The 22,025-nt window shown below is 41.7% G+C and overlaps 2 protein-coding genes across 15 annotated transcripts; one reads left to right on the top strand and one right to left on the bottom strand.

Moving 5' to 3' along the window:
* The first annotated feature begins 7,053 nt into the window (after positions 1 to 7,053).
* Positions 7,054 to 18,431, top strand: fxr1 (FMR1 autosomal homolog 1). 11 transcript variants are annotated; one of them, XM_037469704.2, is made up of 19 exons: positions 7,054 to 7,342; positions 8,886 to 8,938; positions 9,050 to 9,143; positions 9,236 to 9,307; positions 10,347 to 10,495; positions 10,748 to 10,841; positions 11,027 to 11,143; positions 11,849 to 12,019; positions 12,797 to 12,875; positions 13,133 to 13,242; positions 13,431 to 13,517; positions 14,579 to 14,695; positions 14,873 to 15,092; positions 15,205 to 15,298; positions 15,396 to 15,517; positions 15,922 to 16,125; positions 16,345 to 16,422; positions 17,012 to 17,097; positions 17,223 to 18,431. In XM_037469704.2, the coding sequence occupies exons 1-19, from the start codon at positions 7,205 to 7,207 to the stop codon at positions 17,388 to 17,390; spliced, it is 2,253 nt and encodes a 750-aa protein (XP_037325601.1). In that variant the 5' UTR covers positions 7,054 to 7,204; the 3' UTR covers positions 17,391 to 18,431. The 11 variants fall into 11 exon arrangements, with proteins under 11 accessions (XP_037325601.1, XP_037325600.1, XP_037325597.1 ...); XM_037469703.2 differs by having other exon boundaries at positions 13,422 to 13,517; positions 15,925 to 16,125; XM_037469700.2 differs by having other exon boundaries at positions 13,422 to 13,517.
* Positions 18,432 to 19,530: 1,099 nt separating this feature from the next.
* Positions 19,531 to 21,515, bottom strand: dnajc19 (DnaJ (Hsp40) homolog, subfamily C, member 19). Of its 4 annotated transcripts, none has more exons than XM_037469715.2 (6): positions 21,390 to 21,515; positions 20,910 to 20,976; positions 20,432 to 20,505; positions 20,207 to 20,286; positions 20,047 to 20,117; positions 19,531 to 19,720 (listed from the first exon to the last, which is right to left on the bottom strand). In XM_037469715.2, the coding sequence occupies exons 1-6, from the start codon at positions 21,390 to 21,392 to the stop codon at positions 19,650 to 19,652; spliced, it is 366 nt and encodes a 121-aa protein (XP_037325612.1). In that variant the 5' UTR covers positions 21,393 to 21,515; the 3' UTR covers positions 19,531 to 19,649. The 4 variants fall into 4 exon arrangements, with proteins under 4 accessions (XP_037325612.1, XP_037325613.1, XP_037325614.1 ...); XM_037469716.2 differs by having other exon boundaries at positions 20,925 to 20,976; positions 21,390 to 21,514; XM_037469717.2 differs by lacking the exon at positions 21,390 to 21,515 and adding an exon at positions 21,103 to 21,356 and having other exon boundaries at positions 20,925 to 20,976.
* Positions 21,516 to 22,025: the final 510 nt, after the last annotated feature.

The following is a 22,025-nucleotide window of genomic DNA, read 5'->3' as shown; positions in this document are numbered from 1 at the left end:
TTAACACGATGACGGGAGAACAGGTAACATTTCTGAAGAAAGCTGCCCTCCAGCATCCCGAGGGCCCTCTGGCCAAGAAATTGTCCTGCCAGCGACTTTTGACATGAGAGTGGATCGCTCTTCTCATCTAACCTGACAAGAAGGAAATAAGGTTATAACTCCTGCAGTGCAGCCCAATAGTGTTCAATCCCACAGAACTTTGTTCAAATTATGAACACACAGGTTGGATTACTACTCTGAATCCAAGCAGCATATCGATCAAATAAATGTCACTTTCACAAGTCGTGACCAAAGACAGATTAAATATGGACCTATATTTAATTTATGTTCAGAAATTCAACACCGTGTTGATAAAAACTACGTTTGATCAGCTCTTTAGCTTCTGAGACATTGTCAACTAAACCCTTAGAATATATCATAATAATTTGAATGTAAAACTCTGCGTGATGTTATTTCAAAGGTGGCGTAGAAATCTTTATTTTTACCCAAAAGCCGGCAAAAGTATGAATATTATTGACTTGAAGTACAAGCTTTAAAAAAAACTCATCATGTGTAATTTATGTAAAATAGTAGAATGTAACCTCCCCATATAGTCCCCCCCCCATGATATGAGACACTACCGGATGTGTCCTCACTGGTTGGGATTGCTGCAGCATCCACTGGATTTTAGCTGCAGCGTTTCTCCCTGTTGGGTGATATCAGTGCGCAATCTCCACCTAAATAAATCATCACTTTTAGACCTTTTATTTTCCCATTTGTGGTTAACTGTGCACATTTCACTTGCCAACCACGACGGCGAAACAGAAAATCTGTGGGAGCATTAATAAGCCTAATAGAGAAACATATTTGAACCCTGGTCCTCCACTAAGTAGATTATAAACATTTATTATAGCATGTTATCATAATATCCTGCACAGCATATTGCAAAACTTCTGTGGGCCAGTTTTTCTCCCGGTGCAGGGGAAGATCATAGTTAATTCAGCAGCGTTATGGTAATGTAGAGGTCCTATCGGTCCCGGCATCACACATACTAACAAGCTTAGCATAAGCCCAGCCTGGAATGGTATGAGGTTTGAATTTCTGGAACCAGCGCGGTCTCTGCAGCCAAATCTCACTTCAGCAGAAACCAGTGGGGTGATTCCTCTGCTTAAAAAATTAGTGCTAGTGCATATATATTTTTCTGCAAGGAAAGGAGGTTTGGTACCTTGCGAGGAGAAAAATGCACTGCATGTAAAAAAAAAAATATGTATTTTAAGGATAGCAAAAATCGTCTTGAGAGGGCTAATCAGCTGGCAACTCTGAAAAGCCTGTAATGTGCATTAAGAGATTTATACACAGTGCAGAGGTAAAGCCTCGTTACATTGTTGACTCATTGGAAGGTGGCAACACCTCAACTCTGTGCACTGTTAACAAATGCACACATGTTAAGTTGGCGTACTCTGCACTTCTCCTGTCTCCGTAAATCGCGGTGTATCTGCCATAAGCATGTTATGCCCCAGGGCTCATCAGCACCATGTGATCCCAGGCAGGGCTGCCACTGTGAGACAACATGATAAATCCTGTTTGTGCGACTCGGCTGCTCTCAGCTCTTAGCTCTAATCTAACCGCCCTCCACCTCGAGTACAGGAGAGCAGCGTCTGTCAATCCGAGCAGATGGGGGACGGGGGGGGGGAGGCCGCTGGGTCGTATCCGTGACGGTAAATTCCCGTCCCGGTCAATAAACAGGGTTGGTGGGAAATGATAAAGTGCAACGGTAGTTTGCTTTTCGTGTTTCCATCGGTCAAGGCAACATACTTGAATTGATAAACTGCAACGACCTAAATTACATATTTAACATTTTTGTAACTCAGGTCATTCTGGCAAAAGCTGACTTCAGTTTCATTACACGGACAAAAAAAAAACACGAGACGAGGAAAAAAGTGACAAAAAGTTACTATTGAAGTGAACTTTGAGCTGACTATTAATAGGCCAGAAAGTTTGCAATATTTTATTGAAATTAAAATGGCAAATGATGAGGAAACCAAATCATTTACCTAAGATTTAATAAAAATGACTATTCATTGAATTAACAAGCCTTTGGACAACATGTTATTATTAGTTTTGCTGTGCAAAAACGCAAAAGACTGCTACTTAATGCATTCAGGAGCATGTCAACGTAAAACATCTCTGAATTTGATCTATTTTTGCAAATAAGATTATTAGATGATGCTGTCAAGCAATAAGTAACGGACCAAAACAGCACAATACATGTTGTGGTGAGTAGTCCACCGAACATTTTCTTATTCCCAAGGAAGATGGATAGATTCAAAATAGAAATTTGTTTGTACATTTAAAAAAAGGTGTCCATGTAGAGCAGCTTAATGTTATTTGTTAAGTATGGTATGAGGAATTTCCTTGATTGATTTCAATTGTTCTGTAGTTGGCACCATTTTTGTTTTTATTCAGACATGAAATTATTGTTAAAGAAAAGGGATTAACCTTGACATGACAAGCACAAGCATAACATAACAGACAATGACGAAGACCAAGACCAAGACGAAGATGAAGAGGAGTTGAAGGAGAGTTAAAGTTGGTTCATGCAGTTTGCCTCAAATGTATTCTCTTCAGTCACAGTTTCAGCAACTATCTGTCTCCCTGCCTGTCTGCCAGTCAGTCTTTTCTTTCTCTCTAAATGATAATTCAGAACATCACCCAAATTGGCACTTGTAGCAGGTCTCCGCAGAAAAATTAATTAATGCAAACTCCGAGTGCTATCAAAATTATACATTTGGAGCGAGCGCAGATACAGATACGGAGAGAGAGAGAGATGTGAGGACGGTCTGGTCTCATTAAGAGAGCAGGCAGAGTGGAATTAGTCAGAATATAATGACAGGCCACACTATCTCATGTAAAAACAGCCCTGTTTTCCTCTCTCATTCATTGGCACTAGTAATTAGTTTTGGCCCTAAAACTGTCACCCTTTACTCTAGAAAAGGCAGATGTGATTTGAGGTGCAATTTAATCTTGCTTTAATGAAGAACTAATGGACGCATTGCAAATTACTCTCTACGCCCCCCCCCCCCTCCACCGCCCCCCCCTGTGTGATTGCACACAGTGGGGCTGGCGAGAAAAAAAAAAAATCTCTTTCCTGCTTTTGAATAGATCAAGAGTATCTTTGATAATGGTGAGAGCGTCATCGGCAGCTTCGTTGCATCGAGCCAACAAGCTCTTTTACCCGAATCCCAATTCAGTGGAGAGGGGGCCACAATTAGTGACAAAGCGGAGAAGGCGCTGCGGGGCCTGGGCACGCAGAAAGCCCCTCGGTGCTTTCAGGCTCCTGGGTTAGAAACAGGCCCTGGTGGTGGTGGTGTCACACAGGAACAATGAAACCCGATCAATTACCCCCCACCACCACCCCCCCAACTCCCTCCTCCACCCCCTCTACCAAAAAAAAGAGAAAAAACAAAACAGAAAAAGATGTTCTATTAATTTTCAATTACACCTATATCGCATTCCCAATTGGAGAGACGGATTGGACATGCGTGGGGGAGAACAAACAGTCGAAGGCTCAAAACACCCCCATCTAGAGTATATTAGCGATACATTACATGGTGTTTAATATAGCAGCAGTTTGCTGGTGCTTTAAGTCCACAGAGATGGAGGAGAGAGAGAGACAGAGAAAGGGGAATGAATATTTGTGCCAAATGGTGTCTCCCCATTACATTGACATGCTTTTTGTCTGAGGATAATCACAGCCAAAAAGACAGAATTGCATTCTTATCTAATTTAGCCTAATTTCATTACATTATGTTTTTGTTTGGAAAAAAAAAAAACATCTGTACAGCCTTTTCAGAAGAGATGAGAGTGTCCCTGTGTGTGTGTGTGTGTGTGTGTGTGTGTGTGTGTGTGTTTGTGTGTGTGTGTGTGGGCAAACCGCCTGCCTGCAGCTCTCTAAACCACTTAAAGGACACTGTGTTTCAAACTGGCATTGCTAACGGATGATGTTGTGGAGAATATATCAAGGCCAAATAATAGTCCTCGAAACGGGTAAAAGGGGATGTGAGACCTGAGGAGGGTCAGACATGTGGAACATGTATATCTCTCTTCATGTGTGTGTGTGTTTGGACTACAGCAGGAGCAAGGCAGAAAGCCTAATGGGAGTGGGCTTAACTCTTGCACACAGACTCCTACATATCTGATTACTGGGACCAGTAATTTTCTTTCCTTAAATAAGGAAGAAATTGGATAGGATGAATGAAATTTGGCTGTCATATTGCAATGATGGTGCAGCAGGGAGATTATGTGTTTCACATAATCGTTCATCATTTTCCAACCAGTGTTCAGGCTTAGCATAATGGAATTGGTAAATTGGTTTAAATCAGAACGTGAGAACAGACTATCAGGCAGACTGTGAGGGTCTTGTAGTAATGTCTTCAGACCAAGCAGAATATTTTCACCACAGAGCTGCACATACACACTGAATCACACAAACACTACAGGAACACGCTGCCATCATCACTGCCTCAACACATTGGTGGGTTACATCAAAAGATACCTTAAAACATCCCTAAAAACATAAATATATATTATTTGTACATAATATTATTTGTTTTATATAATCTTCTTCATTATCTTCATTTGTATACCAGTTTTCTCTGCCTCCTCAAGGCTTCTAGATGCATTGACTTGACACTGAATTGAAGTTGTTCTTTAAAGGCAGCTGATCTGCAGCCGCCGTCATTACAACATACATATGAACAATTTATTTTCAGATGTGAATCACAACATATAATAAATGTCACACAGGATCACATGTCATTTTCTTTGGATACCGTAACATATGTAAATGGCTTCTTTGGAAAACCTTCTTTTCTGTTCGCTTGCATGTTTTTTTTTCTTTCAAATATTAATTATAATATTTTAATTTTGTTGTAATGCCCAGAGTTTTATTCTGGCGATAAAAAAAGTTGTCAATATGTAATCACTTTATTTCACTTTATTTTGTCTTCCAACATGTGTAACCACTGTATAACCAAGTATCTCCTCACGGGGTCGTTGTGGAATAAAGCAAAGTCTCGTATTAGTACAATCATGCATTTGTAAATGTTTGCTATTCAGGTTGTAAATGAAAGCATGACCATGCATAACAAAATGTCATTTGTTGGGGAGATCATGCACCTTTTTTGTAGTAAATTATTAATTTGTTTGTCTTCATATTGACAAAAAGGTCAACAAGTGTAAGACAAAACAGCACATACTTCTACACCTGTTGATTATAAAATATTCAGTGAATTTAGTCAACTTCCTGAACCACTCATTCACCAGTGTATAAGGTTCTGCTATTTTCACTCACATCACTAGAGTTTGACTGCAGATATATGTCCTGCATTAATGTGTGCGTTTGGGTTTAACCTGTGAGTTATAGCAGCCTCAATTTTGTTGTTGAAAACCGCTCTCAAATGAGTCATCATTCTTATGGCTTTTCTGGTGAAAACATTCAAATGACCAAACGTGACCACACCCCGAATGGCTCAAATGACTTCCCGCAGTTATTTTGCTCATAACAGTTTATTGCATAGATTACTCTTTGCAGGGTGTCTCTGGTGCAGTGTGGTGCTGGTGCCAAATCAGGATGGCTGTGTGATGCACTGGAGCAACAGTCCCCAGGAGGTTATCTGTTGGCCACTAGGTGTCACAGTGGTTGTTCCTAAAAGACGACTGCTCACTGTTTGACTCATTTCTACACACAATGTTTGTATCAAAGCAGCCCAGTCCAATAATCAGAAAGGTAAATATAAACTAAACCTGGCTTAAAAAAACACCTTCAATTATCTCCAACTATTTAATTATTGGCTGCATCTGTGTATGAATGAAGCCTTAAATGATGTTGGAATCAGAAGTCATCAGCATGCGGAAAAGGTTGTCTTTTCACTCTATTTAATTATACATCCAGATTGACATTTATGTCGGTCTTGTGTAACAGAAACATCAAAATAAATTAAATTGTACATTCAATCCAATCGTGTAAAAAACAGGAAGGGAACAATCACTCTTCACGTAAGTGAGGTATGTTCTTCAGGCGTGATCTCAATCTTCTTTTCCCCTCTTGATGATGAACATGAAATTTGCTTCATCAGAACCGAATGAAGGATGATTCCTATTTATATATTTTTTCTGCTATTTACTGTGCGATACAACCAGTAACATTTCATTTACAGTTATGATAAAAGGTTTAAGACTGGAAATGAACCACTTATCCTTTCTAAAAAGAACCGAACCCTGCATAGTAATCCAGAGAAATATCAAATAAGTAATACATAGGTGAAGAAACCAAGGATTGGGACAAAATGTGTTTAAAAGAAGACGTTCATTTTAGGAATTACATTTTTGGAAATGAATGTATGCTCACTGGGACATTATCTAATGGACACTGTAGAACACTTTAACATAAACTATGTAATTTAAAGGAAGTCAAAGCAAGTATATTGACAGTTGAGCAAACTTAAAATCTCCATAATGTAAATAAAAAATATATAACAGTTTAACATAGTTAAAAAATATGTTACCGAGCTAGGGAGTGGGAGAATAAGTATTTCAGCACTTTTTCTGCTGTAATATATACTGTGAAAAGTATTGAATGCAGGTGTTCCTTCACTCAAAAATCTTACTTAAAGCTTGGGAAACTATACTCATTGTGTGGAGAAATGCAAAACTTTAGTACCTGGATATTATTAATGCAACATGCAACTGCATTTTATTGTTGCAGCTGGTATAGAGAAGGACCTAATTTGACTGGATTATATTTATTGATGCATTCATCCTACTTGGATGTAGATAACAAGCTCGGAAAGGTGGAGCCTATTTTCAACAAATAGATACTGCTTATTCCATGATAACTCATCAATTGATTGTTGCATTCATAATTGAAAGAAGTAACTAATGTTGTCAAATGAATGTAGTGGAGTAAAAATGTAAAATGTGTATTGTGATGTGATGTGCAAATGGAAAACACCACAAAACAAACCAGAATGTGCAGAAGGCCACTTCAGTAAATGCACTGCCTTCATCACAGTCTCTTAAAGGGACAGGACTACCAAAACACAGCAGGAAGATGACCATGTCACGTGGGGCTTCAGTTTGTTGAATTATCGGTGCAAGGAAACACAATCAAGCCTCTTTCGGGTTGTATGTTGGTATCGAGATAAGCAACTAGCACACCACTATCATGGAGCAGGTACCTCTCCAGCCTCCAAACTTGTGTCCCGATGCCTCCAGCAACACCTGTCGTCCCGACACCCTTTGCGTGCCCACTATGGAGGAACTGGTGGTGGAGGTCCGGGGCTCCAATGGGGCTTATTACAAGGTAAATACCGGCCTATCGATTTAGCTGCTAGCACTATAGCCACGTTATACCATGCAACATTTTCGTTGACGTCTCACAGACCCCTGCGTCAGTTTCGGAGTTGCTGTGAACCCTCGAGCCGCTGGTCGTTAGCTAACGTGGGTACTAGCAATGCTAGCTACAACATTAGCGGGCTGAGCTAGCGCCGCTCGCAAGTTTCGGCCAATTGTCAGTTTTTAGCGAGCCTTCTTTGTACTCATACGTGACAAAACAAGATCTTGCTTGGATAATTGAGGTTCATTACCTATAAAGGGTTTCATTTATTGTGATAGACGTTCTGTTGCAGTCTTTACCGAGCTACACGCTAGCCAACTTGCTAATTGCCAAACTGTTGACGTCAAATGGTGTGGCTTAACGTTAAGTAACGTTAGATTGTTGTTAGACGCTGAGCTGTAAAATGTCCTCCGGCGATTGCAGTTAACTGTGGTGTGATTCATTTGGTTGCTACCGCATATACATCTTATTAAAATATATGTCATGTTTAGGAGGCACCGTGGCTAGTTATGCTGGATTTCAGTTGTCGTTGAACTGCACCTCCTCGACGGATGTCTATTATTTGATACTTCATCACGCCGAAGTTATTTTTCGCGTGTGTGTGTGTGTGTGTGTTTGAGCCAGCTGTTGTTGTCAATCCTGACCAGCTGGCATGCCAGGAGAGGATCACTGACACCGTAGACTTAAAACTATTTCTGGACCTGCTGTGTGCAACTGTCCCGTTTCCTTTCCTTCTAGCGCTTCTTTTGTGTGTTTCCTATCTCCTTCTCCTTCTTCCTATCTCCTATCGCCTCCTCTTCTGATCGTGCTCTTTTCCTTTCCTTTCTCCTCGCCTCGCCTCTTTTCCTTGTGACTCCTGCACTGTTGTGTGACTTTCCCACCGCCCACTGCTGTTTCCCTGCGTACCCAACCCTTTCTTCATGACTCACTGGCTCCACTCCCTACTCCCTGAGTTTATGATTCTCTTTTTTTTATTAACATGCAATTGATTTCCCACCTTTAGAAAGAGCTGAGTAGGTTGCTTACAAGTCTTAAGCTCCTGAAAACTTAACACATGTCCTCACATTTGAGAAGAAACTACTAAATACTAAGAATATTTGGCAATAGTTTTATATTTTTACTAGTAACTGAAAACCACAATAAGGAATCATTTCAGCTCTACACTCAATATTAATTTCAAATTAAATATAATTTACACATCCTCCTTGCAGCTTCTTCTCATGTAGATTATATTGGTGGTTTTTGCTATCTAGATATCTGCTACGAAGATTCATGCGAATAGCCAGAAATAATTGTGCACTTTACTCAAGCTTGTTATTTACCTTCTGTGAACCTTAAATTCATGCCCTTTAATATATTTTTCCATTCCATTCACAAATGAGACAACTTACTCCAAGAATCAAAGTCAACTCTTTTTGTCTTGTGCTGTCAGTGTCTTGATTAGGTGGCACTTAATATCACTCAGCTGTCATGTTCCTATGTGTTAACCCAGTCTGTGTCTTTCCTGCAGGGCGTCATCAAAGATATCCACGATGACTCTCTCACCATTGCCTTTGAGAACAAGTGAGTCTCTCTTCCTCCCGTTTTTTTAAGCTGACTTTGACAACCAAGTATTTTAGGACAACTGTAGGACCGTTTGTTAACAGGAAAATAAATCACCGTCTTGTTTTCTAGTTGGCAGCCAGAGCGGCAGGTGCCCTTCAATGATATCCGGATGCCACCTCCCGCTGACGCCAAGAAGGAGATCGGGGAGGGCGAGGAGGTGGAGGTGAGGAGGACACGCATATTGTCTACTTTTTTTTCCATGGTCACTTTCTTGTGTTTGTGTCTCACTGTGTCTGGTCCTTCCTCTTCTGTCAGATCCTCTCCAAAGCCAATGATCAGGAGCCTTGTGGTTGGTGGCTCGCTAAAGTCCGCATGATGAAGGGAGCTGTAAGTACTGCTCCTCATCAAGACACATTGCTATACTATACACTTAAAAAAATAAATTCTATAAAGATGAAGACCAGCAGTAATATATTTTACCAATACTCTATTGTTGCGGTACTATCATATCATTCATTAAATATATTATTAGGGTTGCACGATTTTGTTTTTTCCAAACTTCAGTCCTTACAAGTAAAATAGATAAAAAACATCCATCTCCTACTTGAACAGATCTGACAAATGCTTCCCTGACATAGTTGACATTGTACTGAAACTTACGCAGCTGTAGTCCAGACCTACACTTCAGTCCTTAGGACCCACTTTAAAGTATAATCAAACTTCCATATATTGTCTTGTGAGCCACACACATAGTCCTGTAACAACTCCGTGACAAACACTGTGCTCTGTATTGCAAAAAAAATACAAGGACATGTTATCCTTCACTTGAACTTGAGTCGTGCAAACCTTTTCAGTCCAACTAACTAACAACTCCAGCTGACCGTTGAGCTATTTTTTTAAATACCAGAGGTATCTTATCAGCAAATATCCATCTGCCGATTATGGACATTTTAAGCTTTTATCAATCGATACCGATGTCGTGCCGATATCATCGTGCATCCCTATATATTATACTTTGTAACTGGCCGAGCGTTAGGTGAACAATTTAATTAAAATGCAGTTTTTGTTAACAATTTCAGATTTTCCCAACCTGATTAACACTCTTTTATGTAATTGGATATTATTGAATTCAGTGTCGATTATAAATGCATTTGAACCAGAAAGTCTCCCTAAAGAAATCCTAATCTGGTTACTCATTCTCATGATTTGTTTTGAGCGGTATCATGTAGGTCCTTTATTCTTTTAGCCAAAGCTCCAACATAACACCTGGGCCTTGTTGTTAGCAGCTTTATCTTCAAAACTCATAAAAACTAGTTTACTAGATAAACTTATGTACATTAAATTGTCATAATATTTTAGATATCATCTTATATCTGTCTTTTTCCACACACCTAAACGAGATTTATATGCCTGTCTGTCTTTACAGTTCTATGTGATCGAGTATGCCGCGTGCGATGCCACCTACAATGAGATAGTGACCTTTGAGCGTCTGCGTCCAGTCAACACTAACAAGGCCATCACCAAGAACTCCTTTCATAAGTGCACGGTCTCCATTCCTCAAGATCTGCAAGAAGCGTACGTAGAGCAGCTTCACACGGACAACCGTAGAGACAGATACATCTTAGATACACACGCTCGTTCTCGTCACAATTAATGACTAGCATAGAAGCAGTGCATTGTTTATTGTAGGTGTTGCCTATGTCTGTACCTTTCAGAGCTTTGCTTTTCTCTTAAGATTTATCCAATTACAGTCTCCTTTCAACTGTTTGACATGGTTCAACCATTTGGTTAAATTAAGAGTTTAGAGTAATTCTCTTCTTATTGCAGGTGCCAGAGTGAGAATGCCCATAAAGATTTTAAGAAAGCTGTGGGAGCCTGTCGCATCTCGTACTGCCCTGAGACCAGCCAGCTACTGATTGTGGTAACTGGGTTCACTGTGATCTTATGATGCCATTTGGATCCTTTCAGAATAGCATCAAAATATTTGTCAAATTTCCTCACATTTGTACACTTGCTGACTCAGCTTCCTTTCTTTCTAGTTGTCATCATAAAGAAAGCAGCTTAATATATATGTTAATTCTTCTTTTTATTTGTGTGTGTGTGTAGTCCACCAATGAGACAACCGTGAAGCGTGTTTCTTTGCTGAGTGACATGCACCTGCGCAGCATCAGGACCAAGCTGCTGCTAATGTCACGCAACCATGAGGCCACAAAGCACCTGGAGGTAAGTTAACCTGCAGGTCACATAGACAGCTGAGCACACCCGGAGCAACTCTAAACCTAGTAAAGGCAAACCGAGTAAAAGTTGCGTGGTCCCAATGGGGACATGAACTGCAGGTAATGACTATATGACACATATCACAGGAAGTTATGAAGGAAAACTTTGCCTGCTGGTGCTCTCTGTCCAAAGGTGCAAGCGCCATTTACGCGTATACAAAGACCATGTGTGCATGGTAATTTTTTTTAAAATTTTCATTTCATTTTCCTTTTTTTTATTTTATTTTTATTTTCAGAGTTTTTCAGGAGGGGGAGGTCATTTCTTTGGCGGGGGGGCAGGGAGGGGTGCCACCATGTTGTAATGATAGGGCAAACACTGCACTGGCCTCTCTCTGTCCTCCGCTCTGCGGTCCCACTACGTCCGTCTGTCTGAGAAGGACAAATAATAATTTTAGTGGATGCATAATCAGTAATGTGTTATTATTATTTATTGATTTCACTAGTTGGGATTGTTGGGGTAATGCATGTACAATATAGAGAAAAGAAATCTGCTGCATTTGAACAAAATTCCTATCAATATATTTAACACCTTAATTATTTTGATAACGTTATATATGCCAGTTTTGGTGGTAAAAATGTAGTTCACGTATTGTACATGAATGAAAAGGAAAGGACCAACTCCTTATCGAACTTTTCTCTTGTGTTTGTGTAGAGCTCCAGGCAGCTGGTGTCCTCCTTCCAGGAGGAGTTCATGGTGAGAACGGATCTGATGGGCCTGGCCATCGGCAGCCACGGCAGTAACATCCAGCAGGCACGGAAAGTTCCAGGGGTCAGTGCCATTGACCTTGATGAGGAGACCGGCACATTCAGGATTTATGGCGAGGTAAGTGGTTTTGTGATTTGTGCTTTCGAGTTGGAGGAACGATGAATGATGCAATGATGGGTAAAAGGTATGAATTAATGTAAACCTTTACAATAACAAATTTAAAGAGAAACTGTGGACATATTTGAACTCTGAGGTCCTCGTGGACGTGCCTTTTCATCCAATATACCGCATATTAAATTATTTAAATGTGTACTTGAATGGACCCCTTTCTCTCTTTCTATCATGGAATAGCCAAAGTCAAAACAGCGATAACAAAAATTCACCGACAAGAAAGTTGTTATTTGGGCATTAGTGGTGGGGAAATGTGTGTATTGCCTAGTGCGCTGTAGCAAAGCGTTAAGTCCCTGTGCTGTGATACAGCTGAGTGCAGACTGCGATGTTCCCACTGCTGATGCTATGACTGTTTTTAAAATGATTCTGATGGCAATAGTTGTAATATAGCGAGAAGTTTAACAACTGCTGGAATGGAATATGAACGCTGAGTCCGAGATGCAATGTCATCTTTGAACATCTTCCAGTAACCGTAATATTAACTGTAAGGCAGTCTGTGCTTTCACCTCAGTGTGGCTGGTTTGTACGGACCTCGCCGTGCTTTTACGTGCACATTGTGAAACAAATACGCCTGAAGTGGGCCCAAAAAAAGTTAGGACAAGAGGCCCTGTTTTTAACTGATTTTAAGGTGACTGTTTTTTCTTTGTAGAACATGTAGGTGTGGACTGTTGACTGTACGCGTGTTTTGGACGTACAGCAGAGTGAGGATGTGATTTCTTTCAGACAGCGGAGGCCGTGAAGAAGGCCAGGAACTACCTGGAGTTTTTGGAGGACTCCGTGCAGGTGCCCAGGGCCCTCGTTGGTACGTAGACACAAATTTACTCCCGGAACTGGAATTCTTCAATTCTTGTGTTTTTAATTGGGGCAGTCGTGAGGTGAGGTGCTCGATATGTTGTCGTTATTATAATCAAACATTCCGTACAAGCTGTGTGACGGTCATCCGCGATTCACATCTGTGCAGCGCTTTCATGTACCACAGCTATTTGGCCAATGATGTCACTTTTGTTAGTTCCTTTTAGTCAGTTCCGACTTGCATCTTTTCTCGCTCTGTGTCCGCAGGCAAAGTGATTGGTAAGAACGGTAAGGTCATCCAGGAGATTGTGGACAAGTCCGGTGTCGTGAGGGTCAGGATAGAAGGGGACAATGACAACAAGCAGCCTCGACAGGAAGTAAGCCTGCTACTGCCGAATCCTTTCTGCCACCGATAGAGCTGCTTGTAGAATACTGTTGTGTGTCACATTTTTGTCTTTACTTATTTGTCAGCAAATAACGGAGACACTGTTTTTCCACTTGGTTCACTCAGTCCCACAGTCCCATACTAACATGTGTTGTGTCTTTTTTTGTTTTGTTGACACAGGGAATGGTCCCATTCACCTTTGTCGGTACTAAGGAGAGTATTGGAAATGTTCAGGTCTTGCTGGAGTATCACATCTCTTACCTTAATGTAAGGATACCTGTCTGTGTGTATAAGAGCTGTCTTTGTGTGCACATTATATGTTTTTTGCTCAAAGCCACAGCTTCAACAAACTATTATTCCAGTTCCTTGCCAACCAGTGTTTTAATGGCTTGGCGCTGGTAGCATGAGGTGGCGGGATGAGCACATGTTGGGATCATTTTCATACCCTTACTGGCATGAGCTTCAAAAGTCTTAACAGTAACACTGCTTTCATTTTGTAATTAGCAGGTATCGAACCTGGAAATGGTTATTTATTTTACAAAACACCTCTGGGTGTCTCAGAAAACTATAAATAAATTTGCTATATGTTTTATGCAGTGAATACAATGATTAGCAAGGTTCACTTCGTGGTTATATTTTGTAGTGTAAAAACAACCACGCACTTAACTACAAAATAAGTTTGTGGCAGAAGAGCGGATTAAACATGTGCTATATAGATGACTGGTCGATTAGTGAAACACAACAGGGAAAACATAAGGATGTGTCAAGGCGATGTTCTGACTAGAGATGCCAGGCAGAGTGGTCAGTAGGTTTTGTGGTAAGTAAAGAAGAGAAATGTGTTGCACATGACTCAAATAAAAATGGACTTCGAATACAAGAACTAGTATGGCCAGTATTTACTTTGGGGACTGATGGATTGTATTTTGTGACGGTCTTATAAAACAGTTAAATTGCAGGTGTTGCAGCATCAGAAAAAAACAACAAATTGTGGAAAGTGTGAGGGGAACATCCATTGCAAAGCAGAGGAGTGCAAAGAGCGGAAGTCTGTTTGAAGGAAACGAGCAGCTGCAGGGAGGCTGTGGTTCACAGACATTAGACATCCTCCATGTGGACATATTCTAGATTTATAGCATATCTAGAACACTGTGCTGGCAGGAGTTCTGATTATTGCCATTATTTCTATATTTTCCGTCTGCAGTGTATTTGGGAGTGTCATTCAAATGCTTTGCAATTGTGTATGTTTTCACTGTGTGTACGTTTTGCACGTGTGTGTGTTTGTGTGTGTGTGTTGATGCTTTGTGTGTTTTGCACGGTGTGTGTGCGTGTAGGACATGGCGGAGCTTCTTGCAGAAGGCCAGCAGCTAGAGGAAGAGCTGAGGGAGATTGAGGATTATACACAGGAAAGCCGCCTAGCAAGATTGAGAATATGCAACAAAAGGCACACTGTATGATGATTATGAATGTTCCATCCAGGGATGACCCTACATAACAAACCAAAAAATAACATATTTCTATGATTTCCTTCATTTCAACTTTTTGTTGAATTTTTCTTTTGCCTTATTTTCTTTTCCTTTTTTTCTCACAATTGCCCTTTTTTCTCCTCCCATCCCTCACTTCTCTAGGAAGTTGAGCAGCTTCGTCTGGAGAGAATGCAGATTGACGAACAGTTACGTCAGATCACCCAGGTTCATCGCCCGGGTGACAGAGAGAGAGGCGAAAGAGGAGGAGGAGGAGGAGGGTATAATACGGATGGCAATGCCTCTTCCTCTTCTTTACATGGCAGTCGCTCCTACAATGGCCGAGGGCGTGGGCGCAGAGGCCACGGCTACAGCACTGGATATGGTAGGCACCTTTTTAAAATTCAAATATTCAACAAAAAAAAAAAACAATTATTGGGCTGCCTGATATTTGGCTGTCAACGATTCCCTCTTGTGTGTTTGTTTAATTCCTCCAGGCACCAACTCGGAGCAGTCCAACGCCTCAGAGACCGACTCAGAGCGCAAGGAAGAGCTCAGTGACTGGTCCCTCGCTGGAGAAGACCAGGACCGGTGAGCTTTTTTTTTTTTTATAGCTGTGTTGTCGGTGCAGCATGCACGGTGCGCACATTCTGCTGATTGACTGATCTATTGACCCACCGACGTGCAGGGAGAGAGAAAGAGGCTCACGGCCCCAAAGAGACGCCCGCAGGAGGCCCGGACCCGCCAGGGGCCGGGGCGGGTTCGGAGGGCGGGGGCGGGGAGGAAGAGGAGGATACAACAACACCTCTGGTAAGGAGAGATGCGGGCCAGACCCTCAGGTGGGACGCAGGGGATTTTGGGGGGTTTTCAACTAGCACAATTTCTCCCATAGTCCCTCATACTACATTTAACTTTGAGCCTTGTGAGGCAGCCTAAATGTTGCTCTTGTTTTGATAGTTGCAGTTTATTTATAAAATCAATTCTAGATACCACGATTTAAATAATGAGAGGAAACATCTCTTCTAAAGAATGTCATGTCTATATGTTTTCAATAACACATGCATAAAACATAGTTAGATTTAACAATCTTTTTGAAATATGTGTTTTACTCATGATATAGTTGATGCTGAGTAAATACAAGTTTCCTTGTAAAAGGGTCTTTATTTGGCAGTTTGACTCTTGATACAAGCCATTTTCTCTAAACGTGACTCCAGCAGGTCCTCGGGACCACGAGGACAACAACGCCTTTGGCGCTGCGGAGACGGAGACGGACCAGGCGGCTGACACCGATGCTAGTGAGTCCAACTTGCCTGCAAACCGACGCAGGAGATCTCGACGGCGCAGAACAGACGAAGAAGCCACACTGATTGATGGCATAAGCGAGTCCGACAACGCCTCAACGAGTGAGAACGGAATAGGTAGGTCGGTCACATCACGACTTCCATATGCACACACAAGCCGCACTGGATACGTGTAAACAAAATAGTCCCGAACACTCAGTAAGAAACTCTCTGACATTTCTTCGGGCTTCCCGTTTTCATTGTTAAAGAAGCCAGTGCTGTTCAAAGACAGGTCTCTGGTTCAAAGGCAATTTAAGCTCCAAATCTCTTTCTTTGTTACTGCCCAAACGTTCTTAGACGACTCAGAAGTCAAACCTCAGCGCCGCAATCGTAGTAGACGCCGCCGCATCCGCCTGCCCGAGGAGAGGCAGCCAGGTAACCATGGCAACTGCCAGTGTCCCCTCCCTGAGCAGTTCTCCTAATGGCTCGGCTCAAAGGTTGCTCACCAGGCCGTTTTCTACATTTCTTTTGTTTTGTCTTTGTGTGACACAAACAGAAAACTAAACCAAAAAGTTAACAAATGCTATGATCTCTTTAACCACAAATTAATTAACTGTTGCTTGCTTTTACTCGATGATTGAAGGACACAAAGGAATGCTGTGCAGTTTGAAAGAATGCATCTTCCTTTTTCTTTCATTTTGTGTGCCGTGTCATAGTAAGCTTAACCTCTTACTTACTTTTCTGTTGTGTGGGATGTCAAGTAAGTGAGCAAGCAAGAGGCCTCCAGTTGGGCTTTGTGTTCTGCAAGAAGTACTGATCAGAGAGTCTAAAAATGCTGTAAAGCTGCTTTCTGGCTGTGAGACCGGATCAATTGGGAGGATCTCCAAGACGCTCGCTTTCCGCTACCGTCCATTTGAACTCTTAGACCACACAACGAGTAAATTGTTAGATGAATATTGATTGACAGATGTTGAGTTTCACAGCACAGCAGTGACGTAACTGTTCTGTTGTCTTGTGTGCACAGTGACGGTGGCTGACTACATCTCACGGGCGGATTCTCAGAGCAGAGAGACGCCGACCACTAAGGACACCAAGAAGAACATGGATGTGGTTAGTTTCTAAATATCACAGTAAACCTTCTGGATCTTTTGACGAAGCAAACTGCTTCTTAGTGGATCATTATTTTAAACACAATAGAAGTGCATTTCATGATCGTACCCGCATCTTTTGTTCAGGGTCAGGTGGATGCCATCGCTGAGGACAGCCCACCATCAGCACCGGCGACCACCAACGGTTCCGACAATGCTGCCGACACCGAGGGCAGCAATGGCCCCGGAGCTCCCGCCAAAGTCCCCTACCAGGGGGACGCTAACCCCCTACCTGTCGCTAACGGACTGTCCTAGTCAGACCTGAGCAAAGGAAATGGTTTCAAATATTTGATATGTTTTGGCTGCACTTTGTTTAATCTCCCGGTCTCTGGAGCAGCCTGAAAATTGAGATGTTTCAACACAACAAGCACTGTTCTTCTTTTTCTCTACAAATATTTGAAACCTGTTCCAGTGCACACGTTTCAGGCACCGTAACTTCCCCTTTACACAAGTGTTCTGTCCAACTATTCATTTTACTCCAGATTATACGTTTTTTTTTAATTTTTTAATTTTTTTTTTTTACAATAGTTCTTCCTGTACGAGCTTGCCAAAGATAGTCAAACACACACAGAGCCACAGACGTCTGCATTATTTTTCGGTCCACTCTTCATTGAGAGCTCAGGGAGAGGTCGGACTGAGACAGGGAAATGAACCCATACCATGCTATGAATGCATTGGTTATTTTTTATGAGTAAAAATAATATCACAGCAGGATTTTAGACCAGAAGCATGTCTGCCTTTTACCAGGTAGACTCTGCTTCCACAACCTTTCTCAGTATGCACATTTGCATCTGAAGTAGTTTGTAAATTAAATATTCTCCATAAGCAGTACCACAGTACAGATACAGGTTTGTTGGAAACCCGAGTATGTTTGACATACATGTGATCATCTGTTGTGCCTTGAGAGTAGATTCAACATGTTGTTGCCCGGCTCTGCACACCGTCTGAAAATGTTTCACTTATTTCTGTGTTAGGCGGTCGCCCCCCCCCGACGAGCGGCCTCCGTGCGCTTAATGTACCCTCACGGCAGCGTACGCAGGTGAAGACAAACACTGAAAGACCCTGAAAAGATTTCAGAGGCATATCTTTTTTAAATCAGGTGTGTCTGTTCGTAATGTTTGTGGGGAGACTGAGTCCAGTTATTCTATATATATATATCTATATATTTCTGTATAGATATATATATCTCTGAGTTTGACATTAGCTGCTTTCTGTTTTTTAAATATGCAACCACTTTGGTCATACAAATGTTATTACAGCGTGTCTGGGACAAAAAAAAAAAAAAAAAAAACTAAACATAGAGCTGTTTTCTTTGCACTGAAACAAAACCTTTTTTCTGTTAAGTTGATTGTAGTTGAGTCTGGAAACGGGCTGTTAGTGTTGAGTTCTGGGAAGAGATGTAGCCGTTCAGCGCCCGGGTTTCCTGGAAACATCTCATTGCTGAACAGCGGGTACTCGCATGGTTGAAAAGGGGGCTACTGAGAGGTTTTTCTTCAAGAATTCGAGCTAAATGAAGATAAAATTCCATCTTTGGTTGAGATGTTTCTGGAAAACCAAGCCCAGGTGACGATGTCATTTTCATGGTTCTTCAACAGACTGGCTGGCTGGAAACTGGCCACGACTGTTCCAGTAAGGAAGATTTATTTGGTTTATTTATTAAAGAAATGTACAGTATTTAAAAAAAAAAAGGCTAAAACAAGAGAAGCTGTTCTTTTTCTTGACACTAAAATATGCGTTTACTAGGGCTTTCTTTTGAGACAAATGACAATTTGGACTACTGAGGGTTGTTACATCCAAGTGTTTCTGTTGGGTCAACTACAGTATGTTTTGTTTTTTTTAAAGGATCATTCTGGTTGGTTGATGTGCAATATGTTTTGTATGCAGGTAGTTCTTAAATAAACTTGATCTATGTAGATCTAAAACTCGACTGTCAGGATCTCTTATATCAATATAAATATATAATAGCTTTTACAGGTGTCTGATAATCATTTGAACAATATTGATGTTTAATATTCACAACGTTAAACCCCAATTTAAATACGGTTCGCTGTAAATGCATTAGTTTTATTAGTGGTTGCAGGGCCGAGAAGTACAGAAACAATGCATTGATGAAATCCAATATGATTCGTTGGCTTCGTGCTTATTGCTCTTTTACATGGCGTTAGAGCTACACAATCAAGGTATTGCTAAAAATTTAAACTGCCGTTTCCATGTGCGAACCGATGAGCTATCGTGTGTGTGTGTGTGTGTGTGTGAGAGCAAGCAAGAGGGCACTGGTTGGTTGTAAATCTACTCCTGTGTTCCAATAGTGCAATTTTGTTTTCAAGAGATATTTAAAGTGAACAAAAATGCACGCATGTAAAATATGGCATAATAATGAGTGGGAATGCCAGCGACAATTTGTACAGCATGAATTTAATTTGACAATCAGTTAGAAAACAACTAATCGCTCAAGTCGGTCAGTGCAAACGGCTTGGATGGGAGCCATCACGTTTTTTGTCATTGGCGGCATCTTCACTTCTTTGTCTGGGCATCCAAGAAATCCTTGGCTTCGTTTATCTTTGCTGCTATGTAGGGAGATCCACCTGACACACACACACACACACACATTTTAGAAAAAAAAGACCTCCTTTCAATCAATCCTTTTGGCAATTATGCAGCATAAAGCCTGTTAATGAGTGTAGCCGTTACGTACATTTCGTTCTAAAATACACTACACCCAGGGGTTTACACACACACACACACAGCCTGGCAAATAAAGTAGTTTGAGTGACATGTCATCAATAACCTGTGAAGTAACACTTTGAAAAAAGCAGAGTAAGTAAGCAACTGAAGCTCCAATGTTGGCCTGGTCCGCCCATCTGAGGAGCACTTTGTTGAAACGTACAGGAACTGATGGGGAACTGCTTACCTCTATCTGGATGATTCAAGATCATCAGCCTTCTGTGTGCCTCTTGGATCTTGATCCTGTTGGCCGTGGGACTGCACGACAGAACAGTGGTACAACGGGGGGGGGGATTATTGTCAGAATAATTACCGTGAATAGTAATCTATCACACGAGTTCACATACCTGACACCTAAAACCAGGGAAGCTTCTCTCTTGGACATCTTTGGATCAAATCCACCTCGATAGTACCCTGCTCCAAAAGCCTGCAGCACGTAAAGTACACAGCTCAACATGATGGGCCTGCCTTCTGCCCTTTAATAGCAAAATACTGACTAAATGTAAACGGATTAAGAGATGCCGAGGAAGTACACCTTCACTTGGAGATAACCTTGATGTGCTCCTTCTTACCGTCTTGGGGAAACTCTGGAGGGCCTGTTTCATCTGAGGCTCCATCTGCCTCATGGTCTGCATGGCGTAGCGACCTGACAAGACCGAGATGAGGGGACGCATGCAGGTATTTTTTATATCAAAGGGACATTTGTGGAATTATCTTCATGCATAAATCATATTTACGTACACAGTGATATTGAGCGTTATCTGGGCTGTGATATGTCAAAAGCCATTTTATTTTTTATTACTGCGTGACAAATGTATGGAAAACCACATATGAAGTGATGAGTGAACAGTCTTGCATGTATATGCATTAAATAACTTTATGAAAAGTGTAAATAATAGGCAATACGGCTATAATAATTCTGCAATACAGTCCTAATAAATGATCTATTATTTCCCGTCATGTATTAACAGTAACTTTTTTTTTTTAAACAGTGCTCATAAAGGTGCTGCTAATCAGATCGATCACCTGACTAACAGCAGAATTGCTCACTTTTCATCAAGTTACCTGCAAATCCAGCTGCTGCCAGAGCCAGTCCCACTGCCACCATGGAACTGGCCTGGAGTTTGACAGAAAGACACAAACACAACAGGATTAAGACACACACACACACACACACACACACAGACACACACACCATCACCTGCACCAGCTAACAAGCTGCACCAGAAACGTAAACACGCACCACATGGCCCAAGCGTCCCCTAAAGTGAAGCCTTAGCGAGGCGCGTTAGCTGCTTCTGCTTCAGACCAGCACCGCTGATCCCTTTTGCCCGCGCTAACGTGGCATAGCTGGCTGAAAGCGTCGTCTAGGTTCGCCTGCGTAGTGCTGGGTCGCGCACATTCCAGTGAAGCTAACGTTAGCTTAGCTGTTTGGAATCAACACAATATGGAGGCTTTTGGCACGCTGCCGCTCTTTCGACCGAACTACAGTATGGACACTGCGGTCAGTAAATACCACGTCCGACCTACCATGGTCTGTTCGTCACGTTCCGTATCCGTCAACAATTTGGATCATAACTTTTGACCTCTCATGTTTTCCTCGCTCGGGCGTGCACGCGTTTGTACCGGAAATGGCGGAGAACTGTCGTAAAGCGTTGACATCAGCTGGTCGTCCTCCTCAAGCGCGCGCGCCCCCCCCCCCCATCGCAGTGTTGTTGGCATGAAAGTGACACATGTTAGCTTCTGCGGTGTCAAGTTGCGACGTGGTGGACCGTGCAAACATTTTCATGAGTTTGCGCGAAATACGTTTGTACCACTTCATCACCCGTAACGTTACGGTACCGTGCGCGTGCTGTTGCGCTGATGCTTCTTCCATTCATTGTCTTATATTAGCTAGTAATACCTCAGACCACAGGGAGGAATGAGGAATCCCAGCAGGCAAGTTACCAAGGAAAATCTTTTTGTTTTTTTCAAGTGTTTTATTACATGATGCAATGTGTAAAATGTTTTAAAAAAAAAACTTTTCTTGTCGGATACACTTTGCTGAAATTTAGCTGGGAAATGGCGCGACGGATTTGCTCTTCATTTGAGCCTTAACATGATAAAAAGTGAGTGAATTTGTAACTAACTTTACTGTATTGGTGTTGTGTCTGCACACAGGAAGAA

This window comes from Pungitius pungitius, chromosome 7 (assembly GCF_949316345.1).
Source record: "Pungitius pungitius chromosome 7, fPunPun2.1, whole genome shotgun sequence".
NCBI lineage: Eukaryota > Metazoa > Chordata > Actinopteri > Perciformes > Gasterosteidae > Pungitius > Pungitius pungitius.
This window is presented reverse-complemented; position numbering and strand designations above follow the sequence as displayed.

Coding starts and splice junctions, on each gene's coding strand:
- fxr1 (XM_037469700.2), top strand. CDS start 7,205: ATGGAGCAGGTACCTCTCCAGCCTCCAAACTTGTGTCCCGATGCCTCC. Junction 13,243..13,421: donor ACAAGCAGCCTCGACAGGAA/GTAAGCCTGCTA, acceptor TTTTTTGTTTTG/TTGACACAGGGAATGGTCCC. Junction 15,299..15,395: donor GCTGGAGAAGACCAGGACCG/GTGAGCTTTTTT, acceptor ACCGACGTGCAG/GGAGAGAGAAAGAGGCTCAC.
- dnajc19 (XM_037469715.2), bottom strand. Junction 20,118..20,206: donor TCCCTGGTTTTAGGTGTCAG/GTATGTGAACTC, acceptor TCTGTCGTGCAG/TCCCACGGCCAACAGGATCA. Junction 19,721..20,046: donor CTTGAATCATCCAGATAGAG/GTAAGCAGTTCC, acceptor TGTGTGTGTCAG/GTGGATCTCCCTACATAGCA.